At 39.6% G+C, this 20,445-nt stretch overlaps 1 protein-coding gene across 3 annotated transcripts in view; it reads right to left on the bottom strand.

Annotated features, from left to right (window-relative positions):
* LOC122779927 (vacuole membrane protein 1-like) overlaps positions 1-20,445 on the bottom strand; it is a 59,402-nt gene that overhangs the window by 32,462 nt on the left and 6,495 nt on the right. Inside the window, exons 3-5 of one of the 3 annotated variants that reach the window (XM_044042604.1) lie at positions 19,141-19,203; positions 18,175-18,287; positions 5,263-5,466 (exon numbers count right to left, since the gene is read on the bottom strand). In XM_044042604.1, the coding sequence (XP_043898539.1) occupies positions 5,263-5,288 (26 nt within the window). In that variant the 5' untranslated portion in view covers positions 5,289-5,466; positions 18,175-18,287; positions 19,141-19,203. Of the gene's footprint in view, positions 1-2,545; positions 2,718-5,262; positions 5,467-18,174; positions 18,411-19,140; positions 19,204-20,445 lie in introns of those variants that run through there. The other 2 variants (XM_044042605.1, XM_044042606.1) reach the window with 2 other exon arrangements.

Genomic DNA, 20,445 nt, shown 5'->3' with positions numbered 1-20,445 from the left:
CTGCAGTCTTTGATGAAATCTGCCAGTTTTTTTCTCATAATGGAGACATGCCTTGATCTCTCTGGCAGCTGCTCCATTCAATAGCTCTGCCTCTGTTTGTGAGCCTGCATGTGTCTTCTGTGTGTACATGAGTGTGTCCACGGTGTAGTGAAAGACATCCACCTGCACAGTGGTGTTTGAAGTGGAACACTTCAGGCAGAGGCTGCAGTAGACAGAGAGGTTTCAAGAGGTGACAAAAATGCACACAGAAGAGAAAGGAGAAAGGAGAGAGGAGAGGGAGAAGTGGGACTGGCAGTGGTGGTGGTAATAGCTGGGAGGGGAATGTCATTTCTCATCACCATTGGGAGGCTGGTGGAGAGAGGGTGAATGCTGGCAGGGGTGCTTTGAAATTGTGGGCACAACAGGTGTCTCCAACTGTAGAGCTGACAAGCCTCAGCCTCAGCCATGCCAGGGTGAGGTTACAGGGCAAGAGTGGTGACTGGGCGGTGTTGAATCCAAAAGGGATTAGGTAGCGCACACACACCCACAAACAGAGACTCCTATATCATCCAGCAACCCCCCCCACACACACACACACACCAGATGAAGTAGTGATATAAGGCAGGTTGTGCCTTTGCAACAGCATTTAACATTATTTAAAAGTCATAACAGTGGGGATCATAATGTCACATTATTCTTCAATTATATTTTTTACAAGATTTAGTTATGCAGATGAAGTTTGGATAAGGAAAGTGAAGATCAGTGAGCAGCATTATGGTTTCATGCCAAAAGGAGTAACACAGATGAGATTTTTGCTTTGAGAGTGTTGATGGAGAAGTATAGAGAAGGCCAGAAGGAGTTGCACTGTGTCTTTGTGGATCTAGGGAAAGCTTAGGATTGGGTGCTGAGAGAGAAGTGTGGTACTGTATAAGGAAGTTGGGAGTGGCAGAAAAGTATGTGAGAGTGTTGCAGGAAAATGGCTAAAGACAGTGAGACAGTGGTGAGGTGTGCTGTTGGAGTGACAGATGAGTCCCTTCTTGTTTGCAGTAGTGATGGACAGGTTGATAGATGAGGTCAGGCAGAAGCCTCAATGGACTATGTTTGCAGATGATACTATAATGTGTAGTGATAGTAGGGGAAAGGTGGAAGAGAGCCTGGAGAGGTCGAGGTAGTGGAGAGAAGAGGAATGAAGGTTAGTAGGAGCAAGACTGTATACCTGTGTGAATGACAGTAAAACAGGTGGTATGGTAAAGATGCAAGAAGGGTGGAGTGGGTGGAGACAAGTGCCCGGTTATGTGTGGACAGAAGGATAGCAGTGAAAGGGAAGATCCACAAGATGGTAGCAAGACCTGCTATGATGCAAGGATTGGAGACAGTGGCACTGTTTCTATGACAGGAATGGGATCTGGATCTGGCAGAGCTGAAGATGCTGTGATTTTTATCAGGAGTGACCAGGATGGACAGGATTAGAAGAGTCAAGGTTAAGATGGTTTGGTCAATTGCAGAGGAGGGATAGTGACTTTTTTGGACCATAGACGCTGAAGATGGAGTCGTCGGGCAGGAGGAAAAGAGGAAGACCACAGAAAAGGTTTGTGGATGTTGTGAAGGAGGACTTGAGAACAGTTGGTCTAACAGAGGAGGACACAAGGGATAAGGCTGTGGTGTAAGGAAGCCAAAAAAGAAGTAGTAGTTGTGCAGAGGAAGAAAACTAATTTGATGTTACTGTTTAAGTAATTCAATGACAATGAAAGGTCAGGTAGTAATGATTGTAATGTGTATTAGTGTAAGAGGTTGATCCAGTAATTAAAATCCTTCCATCCTTCCATTACATGTGTGCAAGTTATCATTTTTGTAAATAAGTTTATAATGTATATAAATAATGCATCTGTGCTCTACAGTTGTGTGCACATTACAACTGTCCAGTTGTAGCTGAAAAGAAAACATTTATTATCTGTACTTAAGTGATCACCAATTAAAGGCAGCATTCCTACATCATTGTATCAACAGTCCTGTTGTTGGCTTGTAAAACCTGCATAATTTTTTGTTACAAGTGTAAGCTGTTTTGCTTTCAACTTTTGTCAAGTCCAACCAGTTTGACTTACTTTGTCACTTACATTTTCTCCCCATTGTGGTAACAATATACAGTATTTCTCTCTGTAGTGCAGTACTTCGCTGATGCATCCGAAGGTTTAGTAACAAAGTTTGTTCCCACGCAGATATTAACACAGATGTGTTATTTATCAACAGTTGGGAAACTGAATTAAATTGCATTAGCTTTAACTGCTGCAATCTAAGAATTGCTTAACTGCTGGAGTTAAAGAATGTCTCAGTCGTTGAAAATAATGTCTATGAAACACTCACAATTTTTCAGTTTGGTGACAAATATTGTTGTCTTTGGGAAGTTTATTTAGTGATATACTATATATCATTTAGGGTTATACACTGACTTGAAATGCTTACATTTCACTAGACCTGGGAAAACGGGATTGATATAAACCTTTGACCAGTAGTGTGTGTGTGTGTGGTTAATGTATTACAAACAGTAAGGAAACGGAAGGGTAATTACAGGATATAGAGATGGTTATGGAAAACCTGCCAGGTTCCTGTAAAGCTCCTAGTAATGAAGAAGTAGCAGAGATATTTCCCCCCGTCACCTCAGCACCTTCCACATTACGCAGAACAGGGAAACAGATAAGAGAGAATGATACAACTCAGTGTGTTAGAGACCAACTTCTCTTTTCTCAGTGTTCAGGAGTTCTGCCTTCTCACGGTGTAAGGAAAAGGAAATTGACAACAATGAGGGACATTAAACAATACTGCCCATTATGAAGTGTGATATCTAGATCACTGTGCCACATATCTGTTGCATTTCTCCTTTTCCTGTGTGTGCGTGTGTCCACGCATGCCTGTGTCCACGCATGCCTGTGTGTTTAACTAGCACAAGCAACTGCTGGTGCTTTCATAAAAATTTTAGGGTTACATTGGTTTATCAATGACTCATTCATGTCTTAAACTGGACTGGAAGTTTGGTCTTTATAAAAATTAAAGTGTGTACACGAACTTATAATAATCTCACTTACAATGTCTAACCATTCACTAAGCTTGCAGGTGATGGTGGATACCCACATAAGTGGTGGCTACTGACTCTTTTCCCCCGACCCACAGTGCACAGAGGAGCGGAAATCAAATGAGCACCTTTGTGGACCAGCACCACTGGTCTTCTGCATTTACAGCATCTGCCACCATCAGTTTTTTGGCATTAGCGATGATGACACTGTATATATTTTTCCCCCTCAATTTCTGATTGTGTGAAATTCCTGTTCTTCTCTCTACATTTGCCATGACTTTCCCGTCACTCCCAATCAATCTTAGAATATTAAATTCATAGGTAATTATGACTATTACCTGAATCTCGCAAAAGCTGCGTTGAATTGTGAATTGATGATATGTTAAGGGCAATAGGTGCGGGACGTGCGTGTGTATGGTTTCCTACATACACGTTTTATAAATGAGGCCCCAAATAAATGTCAATGCAAGACTCAAAGAAGAACAGTTACTAAAACCTACCGCATTTTTTGTGTGTGTGCGCACGTGTGATAAGATATCTCTTCTAGCACTGATAAAAATGTCAAGTGCAAAACATTTAATCTTTCTCTGGAGACACAAGAGTGGTTAGATGTGTAAAACCACTGACACTGCATTGGGGAAAATCGTGGTAAGGAGCTGGGGGTTTCCAGGCAACGAGTTGTTGATGAGTATATTTTCAGTGTTCATGCAAATTTGCAGTATCTCCACCAGTTAAGATTAGCTTTCACAGGTGGGGGTATTGCAAATATCAATAAGCAATCACTCTGTGGACAACTGTGACAATAGCTTGTTGTACACAGACTGTTCAAAACTAGATTGCTGTCCCTTTTGTTCTAACTCACTATTCTGTCCAGTCCATTTGCAGCTATCAATCACTTATCATATGATAAACTGCATGTTCTAATTAGTTTGATCAGCTGTCTACAGAAAAGGCTGATCAGAAGAGCTATTCAGACGATGCAAATCCTATGAGACAATTCTCTACACAGTTACAAGTACTAGTGGCTTGACTTGTCTGGTTTCACTGGTCAGGTTTACCTGGTGTCTGAAAGAATTCAGTTTGCAGGTTGCTCTCTACGTTTTAAGGAAATCTCTGATAAAGAAAACTAACCAAAATATTGTTAACCCAATGAATTTCAGAGATCTAAAAGGTTGGTTATGTTAAATAGTTATTGTTTCAAGCTAGTTCGCACATTGCACATGACGACCTTAAGCTGACAAAAAGCGCGCCACTGCAATTCTGTTGAGAGCTGCAATGATTCATTGATTAACTGATTCTTCATCAATAACATCATTTATCATCAAGTATTTGATTAACTTTTAAATAAGGAAAAAACAAGTTCTCAGATTTTATTCATTTCCTTAACTGTGAATATTTTGTTTTTTGTTTGATTCAAATAAAAAATAAATTATTAAAATGTAAACATTTTGGTTTGGATAAGCAACAACAAAAAAAACTGATCCAAACACCCCTAATATAAAAGGTAGGAAATACAGAAATTACATGTTTACATCAGCACCATTGGAAGCCAAAGATAATTGTCTTTGTATATGGGGGAGCCAGCTTGGTGGGTTAGGACATAGTTGGTGTTGGCTAACATGTCACACCTCTTAATTCGACAACACTGGTGTGCCATCAACAGTCACACACTGATAACTCAAAGACTTCAAAGATCTTTCTATGTAAATGTTAACAGGCAGAGAATACACATAGATCTGTTACTGCACCATAAACTGCATGCTTGCTAAGAAAAAAAAATTGTAGCTTGATTTGTGCATCCAATTTGGAGTCCTTGGCATACAAATTCCTTGAACTTGGAAAACTATGTCTCTAAAAGCCCTCAATTCTGGTAATTTCCATGTTTCTACCAGACTCTGTGTAGTGACAAAAACCCACTGGAAACATTAAAAAAATGCATGGTGGTTAATCTGAGGACAAGACTGTATTTCTTCGTTTCTGAGAAACTTGCATCTGGGAGATATGAGGGTTTCACCTGACAGCAACAATATTTCAAAGCACTCTCTCTGAATACTGGTCAAAGCTGTGGTGAATGTGCAAGGTCGTGGCAAACTGTGACCAATACTGAGCCATGAGGAATCTTTTTAAAAGCTTTGCTTTGTGCAGATCCTTCAACTGCCTGCTCTCTTACTCTTCCGGTCTACAGTATGCACAACCAGTGTATGACAGATACTCACCCAAATCCAAGCTTCCAGAAGGACATTGGAAATGATGGTCCAAAGAAAAGCGCTTCTCAGGGCGGTGTCTAACTCCACACCCACCTGCTAAGCATCAGAGCCTAGCAAGGTACATGATCATGGGGACAGATGAACAGATGACTTGGTGTGGATGGGGTGGTTTGGGGAACTCCCGAACTGCATCACAGATGCAATGTATGGTTCCTGAGAAAAAGAGGTTGACAGAAACAGAAAGGAAGATAAAGAGAAAAAAGAGAATAAGGAGTGAATCCACCTGCTGGGTTTGAGTCAGAGGAAGAACCCCTCTTTATTACCATAGAGAAAGAGTGAGAGCAATGAGTCAAATACTGAATAAAGATAGCCGTGGGCCAGGTTCTTCTGAAGTTTTCTTTTGCTACATAAATCAAATAGAAAGGCCAAAAAACAAGTTATTTAATTGTACAAAAGGAATAAAATAAATCCGCAGGATAATCAAGGCCCCATGGCAGCCAAAGTTAGGCCACAGAAACTGGCATACTCACATTTGTTTACCCATGCAAAATAAAAAAGTAATACATGCATAATATGCTGTGTTTCATTAACATGGAGGTTTTAAAACATGATTCTTTCCACTGCTGTCAGAGCAGAAGCACGCCCTAATTTCAGACTCTCTTTAGACAATGTATGTTTGACTCTTCCCACAGTAAAAATAAGACATTAGCATACTTAAGGAGTTAGTGTGTTTGATAAGGCCTGGTCTGGTATACATTTCTGACTGTTTGAATTGGCTTCCAGATAGAAAACAAAGGAATCAAACGAATGAAGAGAAGTGCAGGTTGGATTTCTGCTGCATGTTGAAAATTACGACATCTGCCAGCTTTTTACTCTTTAATCCGAACAAGTCATCCCAATATCCACAATGCCGCTGCACTGAGAGACTCTAGAGGCCACACACATTCAAATCAAATGCAATCACTCAGGAAAACCTAAACGAAATATATCGAAAGGGGAAATTTCACCACAGTCCTGGCATTTTGAAATAAAGCACCAACATTACTCATTTGATGTCTTTCCACTTTCCACTGCCGCCTCACAATGGGGTTTATGGTCAAATGGCTCAAGTTCATTTAAAAACACACCTGGTTTGAAGAAGATTTAAGCAATCCCTGTGAAAACTGCTGTTGCTGCTATTCCTGCAGGGTCACTTTATATATCGAATATGTTGTCTGAGGGGAACAAAGTACCATGGCCATTATAACAGTCAAGGCGAACAATAATTTTCAGAGCACAATATCGACCAAGTAGTAGTTGCAGTCCAATAAAAAAGGACATGTGACTGTGCATTTCCTCTAGTTGAATGCATGTGACCTACTGAGCAATCATCAAGCTGGATATGAAATGACAGCTCTGTATACTCGGTGTGTATTCCATGTGTTTACATGCATGCGTATGTGTGTAGGAAGGGTGCTCCCTGTGACGCACGGGGGCAGTTGGGCATTACGCAATGTAGCACCACAGCAATCTCACTGGCCTTGGGTGGGGCTGGAACTTCCGGTGCTTTATTGGACAAGGCAGGACGGGACAAGACGAGACGTGGGAGGGCAGGACAGTGGTGTGTGAGGCAACAGGAAACAGCAAAGCTTTCTCAGTTAACTCCCTATGGATGACACAGACTTGTTTCTACACACATGGCATTAGTAAGGATGCTCAATAGCTTTTACATTTACTAAATCAACAGGAAAAAAAAAACACATACACACTTAATTTCTGAGTGAGTAAACATTATAACATGCTAAGTAAATTGGGAGGTGGGGGGGTGGGGATTTTCAGTGACCCAGAGAGCGAAGTCAAGAAACTCCCAACACTGACCCAGTCAGACTGGATTCTCCATGGCCAATACTGCCCACCAACTCCAGTGAGCTCACACTGCCCTGAAATCCACACACACACATTTCATTTACCTAGACAGGCATATGTTTGTCAGGCCAAGGAAGACTCTTCTTGTTGCTCACACTTTCCAGCTCCATCTCAGGTAATGTGTGTTTACTAAACAAACACACACACAAACACACACACACACACACACACACACACACACACACACACACACACAGCCTGCCAACAGCAAGTGTTGCGTGACTTGGAGTATCTGCGCTCTCTCTCTCTCTCTACTTAATGCTGTGTCATTGCTTCTCCATTTACACAAAAGCCCAGTCCTCTCATGTTGTACAGGTGACTCACCATTAATCTACAAATCAGCCCACAATAGCCAGGTAACTGCCTTATGTCTCATTGTGTTCACAGCTTGATGACACATTTGGATAAACAGGCAAAAAAAACACCCTCCTGTACAAGTAGGACACAATAAAAGATGAATAATGATAATAATGATGGTAAAGGTAATATTGTTTTTATCTAGAATAGACAGCAACAGTTCATCTCATACATCTTATTCAGGCAGGGTTGTTTTGGCTGTGTGTGTGTGTGTGTGTGTGTCGAGATAACAATTCCACGTCCTACCTGCATCTATTTAAAGTTCTGCCAAATGTTTAAATTCACATCCGTGCAGAGACAAATTTACTCCGTCTGACCCACTGGGGTCTTTAGTAGAGGCAACATTGTTGGCATTCCTGTGGCGACCTGCACAGAACGTCTCTCGGCCTCGCAAAACGAGTGGAATCCCCACATGAGCACATGAGGAGTAACACACAGTTTGGACTTGGTAATTAAGTGTGTAGGTTAGTACAAATGTGTTTTCATGTATGTTGACAGAGCACAGCACATGCCAGAGGGAGGACATAGTCAAAGTAAAAATCTACCGACAAATAACCAAAGTAAGAGTTTGAGCATAAGATGTTTTAAAGAATGATCTATGATCTATAAAATTAGAAATTTAGTCAGGCTGTCATATAAAGCCCCCTTCAGACTGGATTTATTTCTCTAGGGGAGGTGGTGATTTAAACATTACAAGTTTATTTGGTGATTTTAATCCCATCTGGAGTGTTAATGTGGGTCATTTTTCTCCCCCACCCCAATAACTATCACAGCCTACTGTTCTTCATTAAACACGCTGCTATGCCCGTAATTAAAATCCCACCTGGAGCTACTGTGCATCCTTGTGTTTTAAAGCAGATCCCTGAGTTAAGCCATGGGAAGAAATTACTCAATCTGAAATGTGTTTTTCATAAATAATGTTAACCATCATACAGTTTAAAATCAATCTATTTTTGAAGCAGTACAGCAAATAAAAATATTAAGGCTATCAAGAAATGTAGTTAATATGGACAGTTGAAAACACAGCCACAGATTAATACTGGAATTCTCTTCTGAACAGTTTCATTAAATGTTGATTACAGGACCACATCCTGTGATTTCCCAAATTTCCCAAAATGCCTCTCTGCATGGAGTTTGCATGTTCTCTCTCCCCGTGTGTGCTGGGGTTTCCTCCGGGTTCTTCGGCTTCCTCCCACAGTCCAAAAATTAAAGGATTAGGTAATGTGGTCACTCTATATTGACCGTAGGTGTGAATATGAGAGTGAATGGTTATGTGTCTCTATATGTGGCCCTGCGATCTGTCCAGGATGCACCCCACCTATCGCCCTATGTCAGCTGAGACTGGCACAGCAACCCCCTGCGACCCTCCAGTGGAGGATAAAGCAGTAGATAATGGATGGATGGATGGATTATCAAAGGCCATCTCCCAACAGAAAAGGTATTGAACTAAATGGTCCCACTGGTTTGTGTTTGACCGCTCTTCCCACTCTAGAGCATTATATATGCCCCATATTGTTGGCATTATGCACATGGATCAACATAATGAAGGTGAACTAATATCTTTTGACATGTAGTAAATGTATCCATCTATCCTGGACACGGGATCTGCCACATGCACTGCAGCACATGAGCGGAAAAGGAGCTTCCTCTCAGCGCCACAGCGAGAACAAAGAGTACATCAGTGTGTCCATTGAAGGAGGATGTGAAAGCTGGCAGGTCATAGCTGCTGCCAGGAAGAATCACTGACACAGAGTGTCAAACACCATCTCTGCTACACAGGATCCAGCATCATTGTTTTAGCAGTCTTGAATTGTTTAACAATGTTTCCCTGTGTATCACTGTGACAGTGTAATTTGTATCAGCTCAGTAGACATTATGTAACAGCATTATTGTGTGTTAAGGTTTGATGAGGTTTGATGATCAAGTGCACTGCATAATTTTTTTCATTTGAATGATTATATTACATGTCTTCTCTCTAGTATTCAGTCATATGTAGTGGAATGAATGCACTCATGATACAATTTTACAACATTTCACATAATCAAAAGCAGTGACACATTTTTTGAGTGTGGGAAAAGTAACACTGGATTACTTTTCCCCTGAATGTTTTTTAAAAACTTAATCTTGGCCATGATTCAGTTGATCAAAAATCTAATAGGAAGGGAAAATTCTCCAATGTTTATATTATTAATGTGGGACCCTAGACGAAGGATCCCATAATCCTCCAAGCCACCAGTTGTGGCATGGCCATTTCTTCTTACTTTATGGTAGCAAATGTATTTGTTTCCAAATCCCCAAACCAAATATTAAAGGGTGACCAGAAACTGACCAGTTCTCAGTGACCACGGCCACAGGACAGTCCAGTCATTAACAGGTCGCTGTGGTTGTCAAGGGCCATTTAAGCACATCAGACATGGTCCGGCTAGCATAACCTGTTAACCACTTCTTGCAGTGAGAAGCTGCTGGAGGCGAAACAGGACAAACATTTGAGGTTAGTTTGTTATGAAGAAGCCCAGGTCAGGATCTTGGGGGGGAGGCTTGAGAAAGCTGGACCGAGGTCAGTGATGGAGCACAGACAGAGGGGCAGGGGTGGATAGAAGTGGGTAGTGAATGTGTGTGGGTGCACATACACACTCACGCACAGATTTTGCAGGGTAAAGGGGACACTCAGAGATTTATCCATGTGGTTCAACCATATATGTTTAGAAACCTGTCGATGATGACACACTCACTCTGACCACCTGTGATGGATTATACACTTTATATCAATCAAAATTACTGAAAGCTGATATTAAACCTTACATTGCTAAAAAGGGAAAATGAATGTCTACATGTTTCTGGAATCAAATGACTTAGTATTGTTGTATACTTAGTATATAATTGTTGAGTAAGGCTCAAAAATTCAGTGAAAGCCTAAAGAACAATTTTGCTTTTTACTGTTATGCCATAATCCACAATCCTCTATAATTAAAAAACAACTTTTTTTTAGTATCTAACACATCATGAATACTGTTTAATGTAAGTAACAAATGGAACATAAGACCTAACTCACACCATGAACATATTGATTATTTTTTAATCTATTAATTTAAAATATTGTTGAAAAATACAAATTTTCCAATTTATTACAATCATCTTTCCTTAATCTTTAGATCGGAAATAATCATAACTGATTAAAGGTTAATTAAATAAAGCATTTTACAAAACATAGGGAAAGTAAGCAATTTGAAGACATTGCTGAACTTTGGGACTTTGTGATGTATTTTTTCCCAATTATTCACAATTATTATTCATGCACGAAAAAATGGCACATTAAATACAAAGACTAGTGTCAGCTCAAATCACAAAAAATAAAAGTATAAATCCAAAGCTACTACAGGGAAATAAAATGTTACTCTCCACAATTGAAAAAAAAAAAGCTGACATAGGAACACATCCACCAAAAGGTTTACAGTGGTATGATGAGCTTTATAGAGAATTTCATAACAAAACTATGGTTAAAGAAAAAAACACCTTCAGTTTGCCAGCAGCGCTCTGGCTCTGGTCTGGTCAGGTTCTGGCAGACAAGGGGCACTTTGGTGGCAGCCGCAGGATTAGCTTCCTGTGGCTTCTCACTGTGTGCGTTTCTGAGCAAATGGTAATTGTATTCAGTATTAGCATGACTCCTGTGCCCTCAAACACACAGAAAAACTGAGGTGTGACAGTTAAGACTGAAAAGCCATGATAAACATCATACACACAAAGACACAAAAGCTTCCATTTACACAGCTCTATGGTATTTGTCTTTGAAGAGGATTGGAGAAGATGAGTAAGTCACAAGACATAGGGGGAGATGCTAGTCTCCATCCTTATAAGGGAGGAAATTAATTACTTAAAAATCATGCAATAAAATCATGCAAAAAAAATAAAAGCATTTGTGCCACTTGTATTTTTTCTTCTTTTTTGCCAAAGACGTAAAACCAAAAGTGTGACAATTACCAGCATAAAATTTGAACTTAATGGTATGTAAGTAATACTGAGGCAGGATAAAACCAAGCGATACATTTCTGACACTCTATCTAGATGTTGTTAAAAATGAATGGCTTCAAATTGAATTCAAGAGGTGTTGAAGTTTAAGTGAGAGATCCATTACTGCCAGCCAGTGGTGAGTCAAGAGCAGCTTTTCAGCTTGTCAAAGAACTACTGAAACTGATCCTGATGCGTCACTCATGTTCCGGGTAACATGTATGCAATAATGAACAGGAGAACAATTATGCTGTGATGAGTCACATTTGACAACAAGATTATGTGTAGTGAGATAAAGAAAATTCAAAGTTTGTGAAGAGTCATTAAGTTTAAATTTAGAAACAACATGAAACAAAAATAATGATTTAAAAGTGATGATCACATTTAAATTAAATGATTAAAATCACAAAGCGGCAGGAGTGTGTGACTCACAACTCAAAGCAGGTTTTTGTGTACATAAATGTGAAGGTGTGCGTTGCTCCGCTAGGAAGGTGACTGTAAAAGCCTCACATGGGTCAGGTGAGCAAATTTCCGGCACGTTATTGTCAAACTGCATCTGTGGGCAGAGTGCCCTTAACTGTATAATGACATCTGAGCAGCACGACTTTTAGGACCATAGCCACAGTGTGCGAATGTGTTGGTAACAACTGTGCATGGAGAGTGTGTGGAAGCCACACTCTCAGACCTGCTCAGCCCTGCCTGCGATAGTTGGCACTAATTAAAGCCGTGCTCCTGGTAATTGCCAACAGCCAAAACTTAATGTTAGGGGGTTTGCTGGGGAAAATCTGTATATTCTACACAAAACTCCACTGCAACCTGTAATTTAGCAATCCTAAAAGAAACTGAGTGTAGAAAACTACAGAATGTTCCTTCATTTAGATGAGCCACTGGTTTACTTTTTGAAAGACAAGGGACTGTAAATCATGAGTCATAAACACACTAGAAACCTTATCCCAGAGGATCAGTATTGTTTTTTCCCTAGTGGCTGCTGACATTTATGCTCTCAGAGGGACACAACATGTTACACCTCTCACTCATAAAACAGCTCAAGGCCAAGAGAGAGGGAGAGAAAAAAGAAGTCTACCCTAGTTGCTATTATGTAAACAGTAACATGCGCGGCTTCAATTATAATGACTTTAATTCTTTGTTGCTGTTGATTTAACTTTGAGCACAACAATTTTCATGCTGCCCATAATGACTTAATGGCAAAAGCCATTACTGAAAGTAATTTAATGGTGGATGACTCAGATGAGCTCTCCTCTAAAATATTTACAACATTCCCAAGCTTTCAAGAGTCACACTCATTGCTAACCTCGTCTCATTTAAAAGAGGATTATGGAGGTCAGTTGTCACTAGAAAAGGAAAGCTTAAAAACTTAAGTGGGGATGAAAGACTGTCCCACTCACAGTTGTGATCTTCACAGTCATTATGGCGAACAACATGTGCAGGTGCAGGACTCGCACAGAGCATTCGTGTGCTTGTGAGTACCAATCCTCGCCTCCACAACCTCTGCCGAAATTAGATCCCTCCAGTGTTCCTGTGATTTTATTGTTTTCATGGTCTCTATTGTAAGCACCCACCCACTACCTCCTCCCTCAGAGCAGCTGGATAAAATACACTTGATGGTGTGCCAAGAAGTGTACTTTTTTTTCCTCTTCTCTACGCCTGAGTTGCAGGGTTTTATCTTTCTCCATTAAACAGTTCTGTCCATGTACAATAATCTCCCGCAGTCTCAGCAGGATGCGAACACAGAGGAGACACAGGGCAGCAATTGCCCATGTCAGGAAACAGGAGAGCTGCCACTTCTGCTCTGCTTTCATTAACCAGGGTGGTAAACATGTTACTAGTTCTGCAACCCCCTCTGCTGGTGACTCAAGTACCTTCATAATCTAACTTAAAGGAGACATATTATACCCTATTTCCCCAAATTAAAATAGTTCCCTGGTGTCCTAATGAACATGTCTGTGACATGCTTTGGTCAAAAAACCATAAGGACCATAGCAGTTCAATAACCCTGCCAAAACCGCCCCTTTCAGAACACTCAGTTTTGTGCATGGTCCCTTTACATGCATTGACATAATACCGCTCTTCCTCCCTTGCCTGCACTCTCGCATTTTATAGGGATAAGGTGGAGCTAAGGTGGAGCTAAGGTGGAGCTCTCGAAGTAAACATACTGTTGGGGTGATAACATTCGCGGTGAAATGCACATGCTGCCGTCGTAAGCGCAGGGAATTCAACATTGCGTGTTTTATCGCCTATACTTACACTAAGGGGGAGCACGAAAAATGACTGAGTATTCTTTTTCCACACTTTGGCGACTGGTAGGGCCTCCAGGGTCCCAAATATAAGTATTGAAATGGTTAAAAAGTTGGCCAATCACAATGGGTGTGTGCTGTGGTCATTTATAATAATACTCCCATTATCTGTGAAATGTTGTTATATAACTTTAAAAAAGGTAAATTTGGCAATGCCCAGTAGAACTCCAGTAGCTTACAACAATAAATCCCATCATGCAACAATCGGAATAAAAACAATTCCCATTTTGGCAGGAAGTTACACTTTCCATAGCCATATTTAACATCATGTATACAAGGCAGTCGGTTAGGCAAGTCAACTTTTTGCTAGCTGTAATCATAAAAAGGGAAGATGGGAAGCAGCTGTTATCTTACAGGATCACAAAAACCTAGAAAGGCAATGGTGGTGGATCACTGCTCAATGCAAGCATATAAGACGAGGAAGACATCACTTGTGTAGTGATCACTTCATATCAGGTACAGAATCCAATGGTAACTAACATTGATGATTTAACTCAATTATAAAAACTATTGAGCTCTCAAAGTAACACCATTATCAAAATAAATAGGCTGAGCAAAGTCAGCTACGGACTTTTCACAGGAGGCAGATTTATTCTTAATTTGCTCTCATCGTCCTCATATGTACTTAAAATATTATCATATTTTTGTTTGTTTTGTTATTTGTTTCATTCTCTAGCACATCACATACCCTGATATATACAGTAGAACAGTTTTTCAGATGTTCCTCCAAGTACCACCAGAGGAAGCTCGCGGACCACTGGTGGTACACGTACCACAGTTGAGAACCATGGTTCTGAGATTTTCAAGAGTAGAATGAGGGAAAATTTATCAGAAAGATAAAACGTTATAAAAAGTAAAATGAAAGATAAGATGTCAGAATACTACAAGTCTGAAATAATAACCAGTCTCGCTCTGACTGTTTTCATACTCGAATAGCATTGTGTGGGTATTAAAAGGGTCAGTTATATTCAGTCTGTCCAATATATTGCTCGATCACCATGGATTTAAGTGCACAGTGCACTCCGGCGGCTTGACACCATTCATTTTTGGAGAGGCTTTCCTGCCACCATGTCAGTGTTAACAAACAGGGATCATGACATCCAGAGCTCTATTCAGCGAAACAACACAAAATGTAACAATTAGCTTTAACTGAGAAGAAAAGTCTTTTAAAATAAAATAAATGCAAATGCATAATGACATGACATACCACAGTCACATGGTGTGAAAATGTGAAAATAGTACTTCCTGTTACCTTTGTAGTTTTCTAGAGCTTCATTTTCAGACAATACTTTAATATTATCTATAATTTTCAGGCTAATATTAAGATCTTAAGATCACTGGTACCCTCTACTGACTGTTCATGGCAATGACCTCAGTTTTTGTCCTTAATAACATATGAATCCAATATTATTTATAAAACTTGGTTCAACAAATGTTCTTCATAAAGGCTTTCTAGCCAAACACTAATTTGCAATCTTTGTCCTCAGCTAATAAAATGTAATTATACACACACACACACACACACATATACATATATATATATATATATACATACATATATACACATATATATATATATATATATATACATAACATAACATCAAGTTTACATACTGACAGCAAATTGAACATTTGGTTGTAATGTACAACAGCTGTGTGTTTTGGGTTTAAATGTAAAACTAGTGTATTTATCAATTAATATATTTTTTTTTACAATTGGTTGCCATCACAAGTTCCCAAATTCCTTAACAATATCTTTATATACTAGTAAACTACTAATGCAAGATCAATGCAAGAAGTTATGATACAAAATAGAAAAGAGCAAGTCTCCATATTTAAAAACCTGAAACCTAGGTTTATTCTATTTGCTTAGTCTCTTGAAAAATTCCAATTCAGCACTTAAATACAGGGAGTTACATTCTCTCAATACTACAATTATGTTATCAGTCTTTTGATATTCAACATATCCACCACTGCTTCCTGTTAGCAAAAGGTGACATCGTTAAATCTTAGTCTTGTTTTGCACAACCAACTGTGCAAACTCCAAAGAATCTGAGACTAATAAGAGTAAGATAACCAGAGAACATTCAATTTCTTCATTGCCTGTATGAAAATATGGATATATTTTCAAAACTTTTGCCATAAAATTTGTGGGCCATCTAATCAACCAATCAACTGATTGCTCAAGGTCTGTTAGGCTGCTCAAAGTCAGGCAGTTTCCTGAAGAGAAAAAGCATTGAGTTGTTTTACCAAACTGCAGTAAAAATTCACTCCACTAAGCTCCACTAAGCTGCTGTATATCTCGAGTGGTGCACTTGTATACCACTTACATAATACTTGTGGTGGTGTTCTTTCCAAATGTTGACATGGGCATAAATCAAAGTCAAGACCTGGTAAACACCCGGGCCCACTTCAGTTTTTATTTCTAGCATATTATTAAGTCTTATGGAAAGGACAAAAACCAGGCAAGGAAGGTCGAACTGCAAGTGTTAAGAATCTTTAATTAGTGGCGACATCTAAGCAAGTGTTCTGTTTGACCCATTTATAATCACTGACCCAGTCCTAGTTCCTGAAAACTGAACAACATGTCTGCTGGCACTCACCACAGTCCACTTACCACAAAAATTCTTAAACTTTTTTACCATCAGAAAACAGAAATATCTCATCAGGACCCAGAAATCTACAAAATCACTGAGGAATCTTACTCCCTTCTTTAAAGAGTGTTTCTACAGAAAAGAAGATATATCATTATAATTCTCCGAGGTCAGTTTTGTGCTTCTTACTTGTGGTATAGGCTCACAGTTGAAAAGAGGAAACAGATACGAGATTAGACAGAGTTTCTTATAAAAACAAATATGGTTAGCGCAATAACATGGGGCCAATATAGAGGCAGCCCAGTAGTCTAATGGTTAAAGCACAGACACATGACCACAACATCCGCAGCTTGACTACTGTTCAGAGGCTCACTCTGCCTCTACAAGAATGAAAATAGACAGAAATGACAAAAGTTCAAACAAAAAGCAACTCAATTGAATATTACACTACATTTCTAACATCCAATGAATTCTTTTAAATTTTCTTTCAAAGTGTCCCACCAGATAATTTATTTCACCAAGCACAAATGATCTGGTTAATCAGTCTGTTCATACAATATTTATATATCTCAAGACTTACATTCTGTTTCATACTATGTTTCCAAGTCCAATTGGTGGGAAACCCTAACCCTTTTATTTAATTATTTAGTGAAATTATTAATTAATTTATATTAAGTGAAATGTATAAAAAAATTTTAAATCAACATTTAGTATTTATAAAAGCATTTATTAGTGAACTAAATAAACATGTTCACTAGTATTACTTAAAAAAAAAAAAATCAGTCAAACTCTATAAGACTAAAATGCTCAATGGCAGCTTCAGCAAGGAGCACCAAGTTCTGTCATGAACTCAATGACACCACAACCTGCTCTAGCAGCTACTCTCAACTAGATGGCGACATCCCATATTAAACCTTCCATAAAAATTAGATGAGCCACTGGGGAAGAGTAGAAAAATCTCTCAAATTACATTTTGGAGCACCACAGTCTGGCTTTTAAAAACAGGAGAATGGAGGACATGCACTTCAAAGTTTCCAGTTCAGCTCCACTGGGCAAGCCACATGAGTATGTCAGTGGACCCGATGACAGATGGACTCAGAGCAGTGAACACAAGCAGATGTTTTTTAAACCATGATCTGATCAGCAGCAGAGACCCAACACCTCCCTACACTCTGGACTGAGCAAACACAGGGAGGAGAAAACTTGAAAACATGCAGAAACACACATAAAAGGGGGGACTAAGAAAGGGAAAGACATAAAAAGGAACAAACTAGTAAGGGGAGGGAGTGTAAGAGAAAGTGAGAGTGAGCGACTCAGTGGGGAGCAGGGGAGAGGGGAGAAAGGAGAGAGAAAGAACTAGAAAGGGGGAGGGAGAATGTTTTTATCCTCATGTGCACTCAGTCAGAGGGGTCAGTGAGTGCGATTGTTCCTGGACTGCCTGTCAAAATAGTGTGGCTACCACAGCCTCTATTCATCTCCAACCCACTCTGAAATGCACGCGAATATGCATGTGCAAGTGCACGAGGAGCCTGCGAAAGCTTTTAATAACGCCCGAATTAAAGCCTTAGCAACAACCCAACAACAGCATCAACACAGCCTTTTGAGACCTGCGTCACTCCACCACCATCATCCGCTGTGTTTGCATTTCAGCTCCGTCATAAACATGCAGAGGCAAATGAATAACTGCAGTGTGGAAGTGAGGGACAACGTGTTGTGGAGAAACACAGAGAAAACTGTTGTCTTACCTGCTGAAGGAGGAAGGTGTGCAGACCAGTGCCAAGACCCACCGAGGAGAGGATGCCCAGGTTGACCCAGTAGAGGTGCACCCCAGCGTCTTTCTCTCCATATATCGCACATACTGCAGAGGCAAGAGAGTGGGGCAGTCAACCACATGGCAGAGACACATACATAGAGTGTGAGAAAAACAAGAAGTGTTGGGGAGAGGAGGGGAGGGACAGACTCATACAGAGAGAGATGGTACGAGAATGAAAGTGTGCAACACAGAGGGCACTTTGGAGGGTGGGAGAGGGCAAGTGTTGTAGAGAAAGAGAGGGAGGAGAAGAGAAAGCGAGAGAGACAGAGGTTGTTGTTGAGTTGAGAGGACAGAGCCGTAGGGTAGGAATGCTCTTACACAACTAGTAAAGTTCGGTAAGCCAAGATCTCTTTCTCTCTCTTTCCACTATTATCGCTCCATCTATCACTCTGTTTTTACACACCCTTCCTTGAGCCAAGGCAGGTTGTTTTCAGGAAGTAGCACAAAAAGTGTAGATTACGGGAAGAAGGCAGCAGAGGGGTGGAAGGGATTGACAAGTGGGGAAATATGGGGAAGGGGGTCTCTGACCAAAGACTCCATTTCCCAGGAAACCTGACAAAAACAAAAACAGTACAAACTGCACCTCTATTTGCTGAAAGAATGCTGGTAAGTGCAGTGCCAGCATTGAGAGATTATTACACATAGTTACTGAGTACTGATTATGCAACTCTTTCAGTTTGTGTATAACATTTAAAAAAATGAAAAACATTTTGTGGCTGTGGGTTTCAAAATATTACAGCTCATGACAGGAAACAAAAGAAGTGGGAAAATGGAAAGGGTTTCAGTTAGGTCAGTAGCATAGTCTGTTGTGGTTTACACAGAACTTTGACATGTGCACATAGGAAATTAATACATGAAATTAAACATGGGGAAATGTGTAGCATGTGTGAACACTCACTTGCTAGATATGCCATTAATTTGGTTAGTCCTCTCTCCTGCAGGGTAAATCCCGATCTGTGAGCTACCAAAAAAGAAATAAAATCACACTATAATCAAACTTGATCACACATGCCACTGCACAATTAAATGGACTATACTTGCATGGCATATGTATCAACTGTAAGCCAAGCTCTAACTTGCCATGCTATGTAATGTTGTCACTTGTCCTACCTCTAAAGCCTTGGCTTCACAAAATAAGTACATAATATTCAGAGTTTTAAAAAGACAGTACAAAAGTATACTTCAGCAAGGGTGGGAAAACTGACAATGTTTAGGGGGCAACAAAAAACTTTCACATCCCTATAAGTTCCCGTTTGTTGTAAAGACTGAGTAGTAGCAGGACACAAAGTGCTTTACCGACAAGATGGTGTTGTATAACACTACCACAGAATAGCTCCTTAGTAGTTCCTTTATGTTAATTTGGTCATCATTTGTGTGTCCCATAGGGTAAAAGAATATGCTGAAATCAAGTCTTACATCAATATCAATATAATCAATCAATATAAATGTGGATCAATATAAATGTGGATGGTGTCATTTTCCTGTCACCATTACATTGTGCAATCAACTTTAACATCATAATGACAAGTTTAAGTCAACAACCTGTCTATTCTAGCTTTTTCATTTTCATCTCATAGACAAGACATTTACACTGTGCCATGTAGTTACACACTACTTTTGGAAGCCAACAAAATGACTGCTGACTACGCTGTGCTGAATGACCACATTAAATCCCATGTCCTTAGCAAAGGGTGTCTTTCATGCATGGCATAGGGTGGGGAAAAAAAGGATTAAGGCGCAACTGAGTGAAGGTATTGGCTCCATAACACACTTATGCATAGTTTAATAGGATAATAAACAATATAAAGTATATATAAAGTATACATACATAAATACATACATATATGTATATATATATATATATATATATATATATATATATATATACATATGTATGTATGTATACCACATGACAGTGTGCTATGAACCCTCAGGATCCCGATTTGAAAGACAATACTCTATGGGGGCCCTGGCTTTTTCAGTGGAGGTTCTTTAAAAAACATCTGCAAGTGTGCTTTAACCAACTTTAATTTAACATAATTTTAAATGTTCTTTTTCAATGTTCTGAACTCTGTTGATTCTTTTTTGTTGTTCTCAATAGTTATATAGTACTTTTTGACCTTGTTGCTGCATAATAGGTATATTACAATCATATATTGAGTACACATATTTTGCCTTATTAGTAGTCAATCTATATTAACTG

Source organism: Solea senegalensis, linkage group LG13 (assembly GCF_019176455.1).
Source record: "Solea senegalensis isolate Sse05_10M linkage group LG13, IFAPA_SoseM_1, whole genome shotgun sequence".
Classification (NCBI taxonomy): Eukaryota; Metazoa; Chordata; class Actinopteri; order Pleuronectiformes; family Soleidae; genus Solea; species Solea senegalensis.
This window is presented reverse-complemented; position numbering and strand designations above follow the sequence as displayed.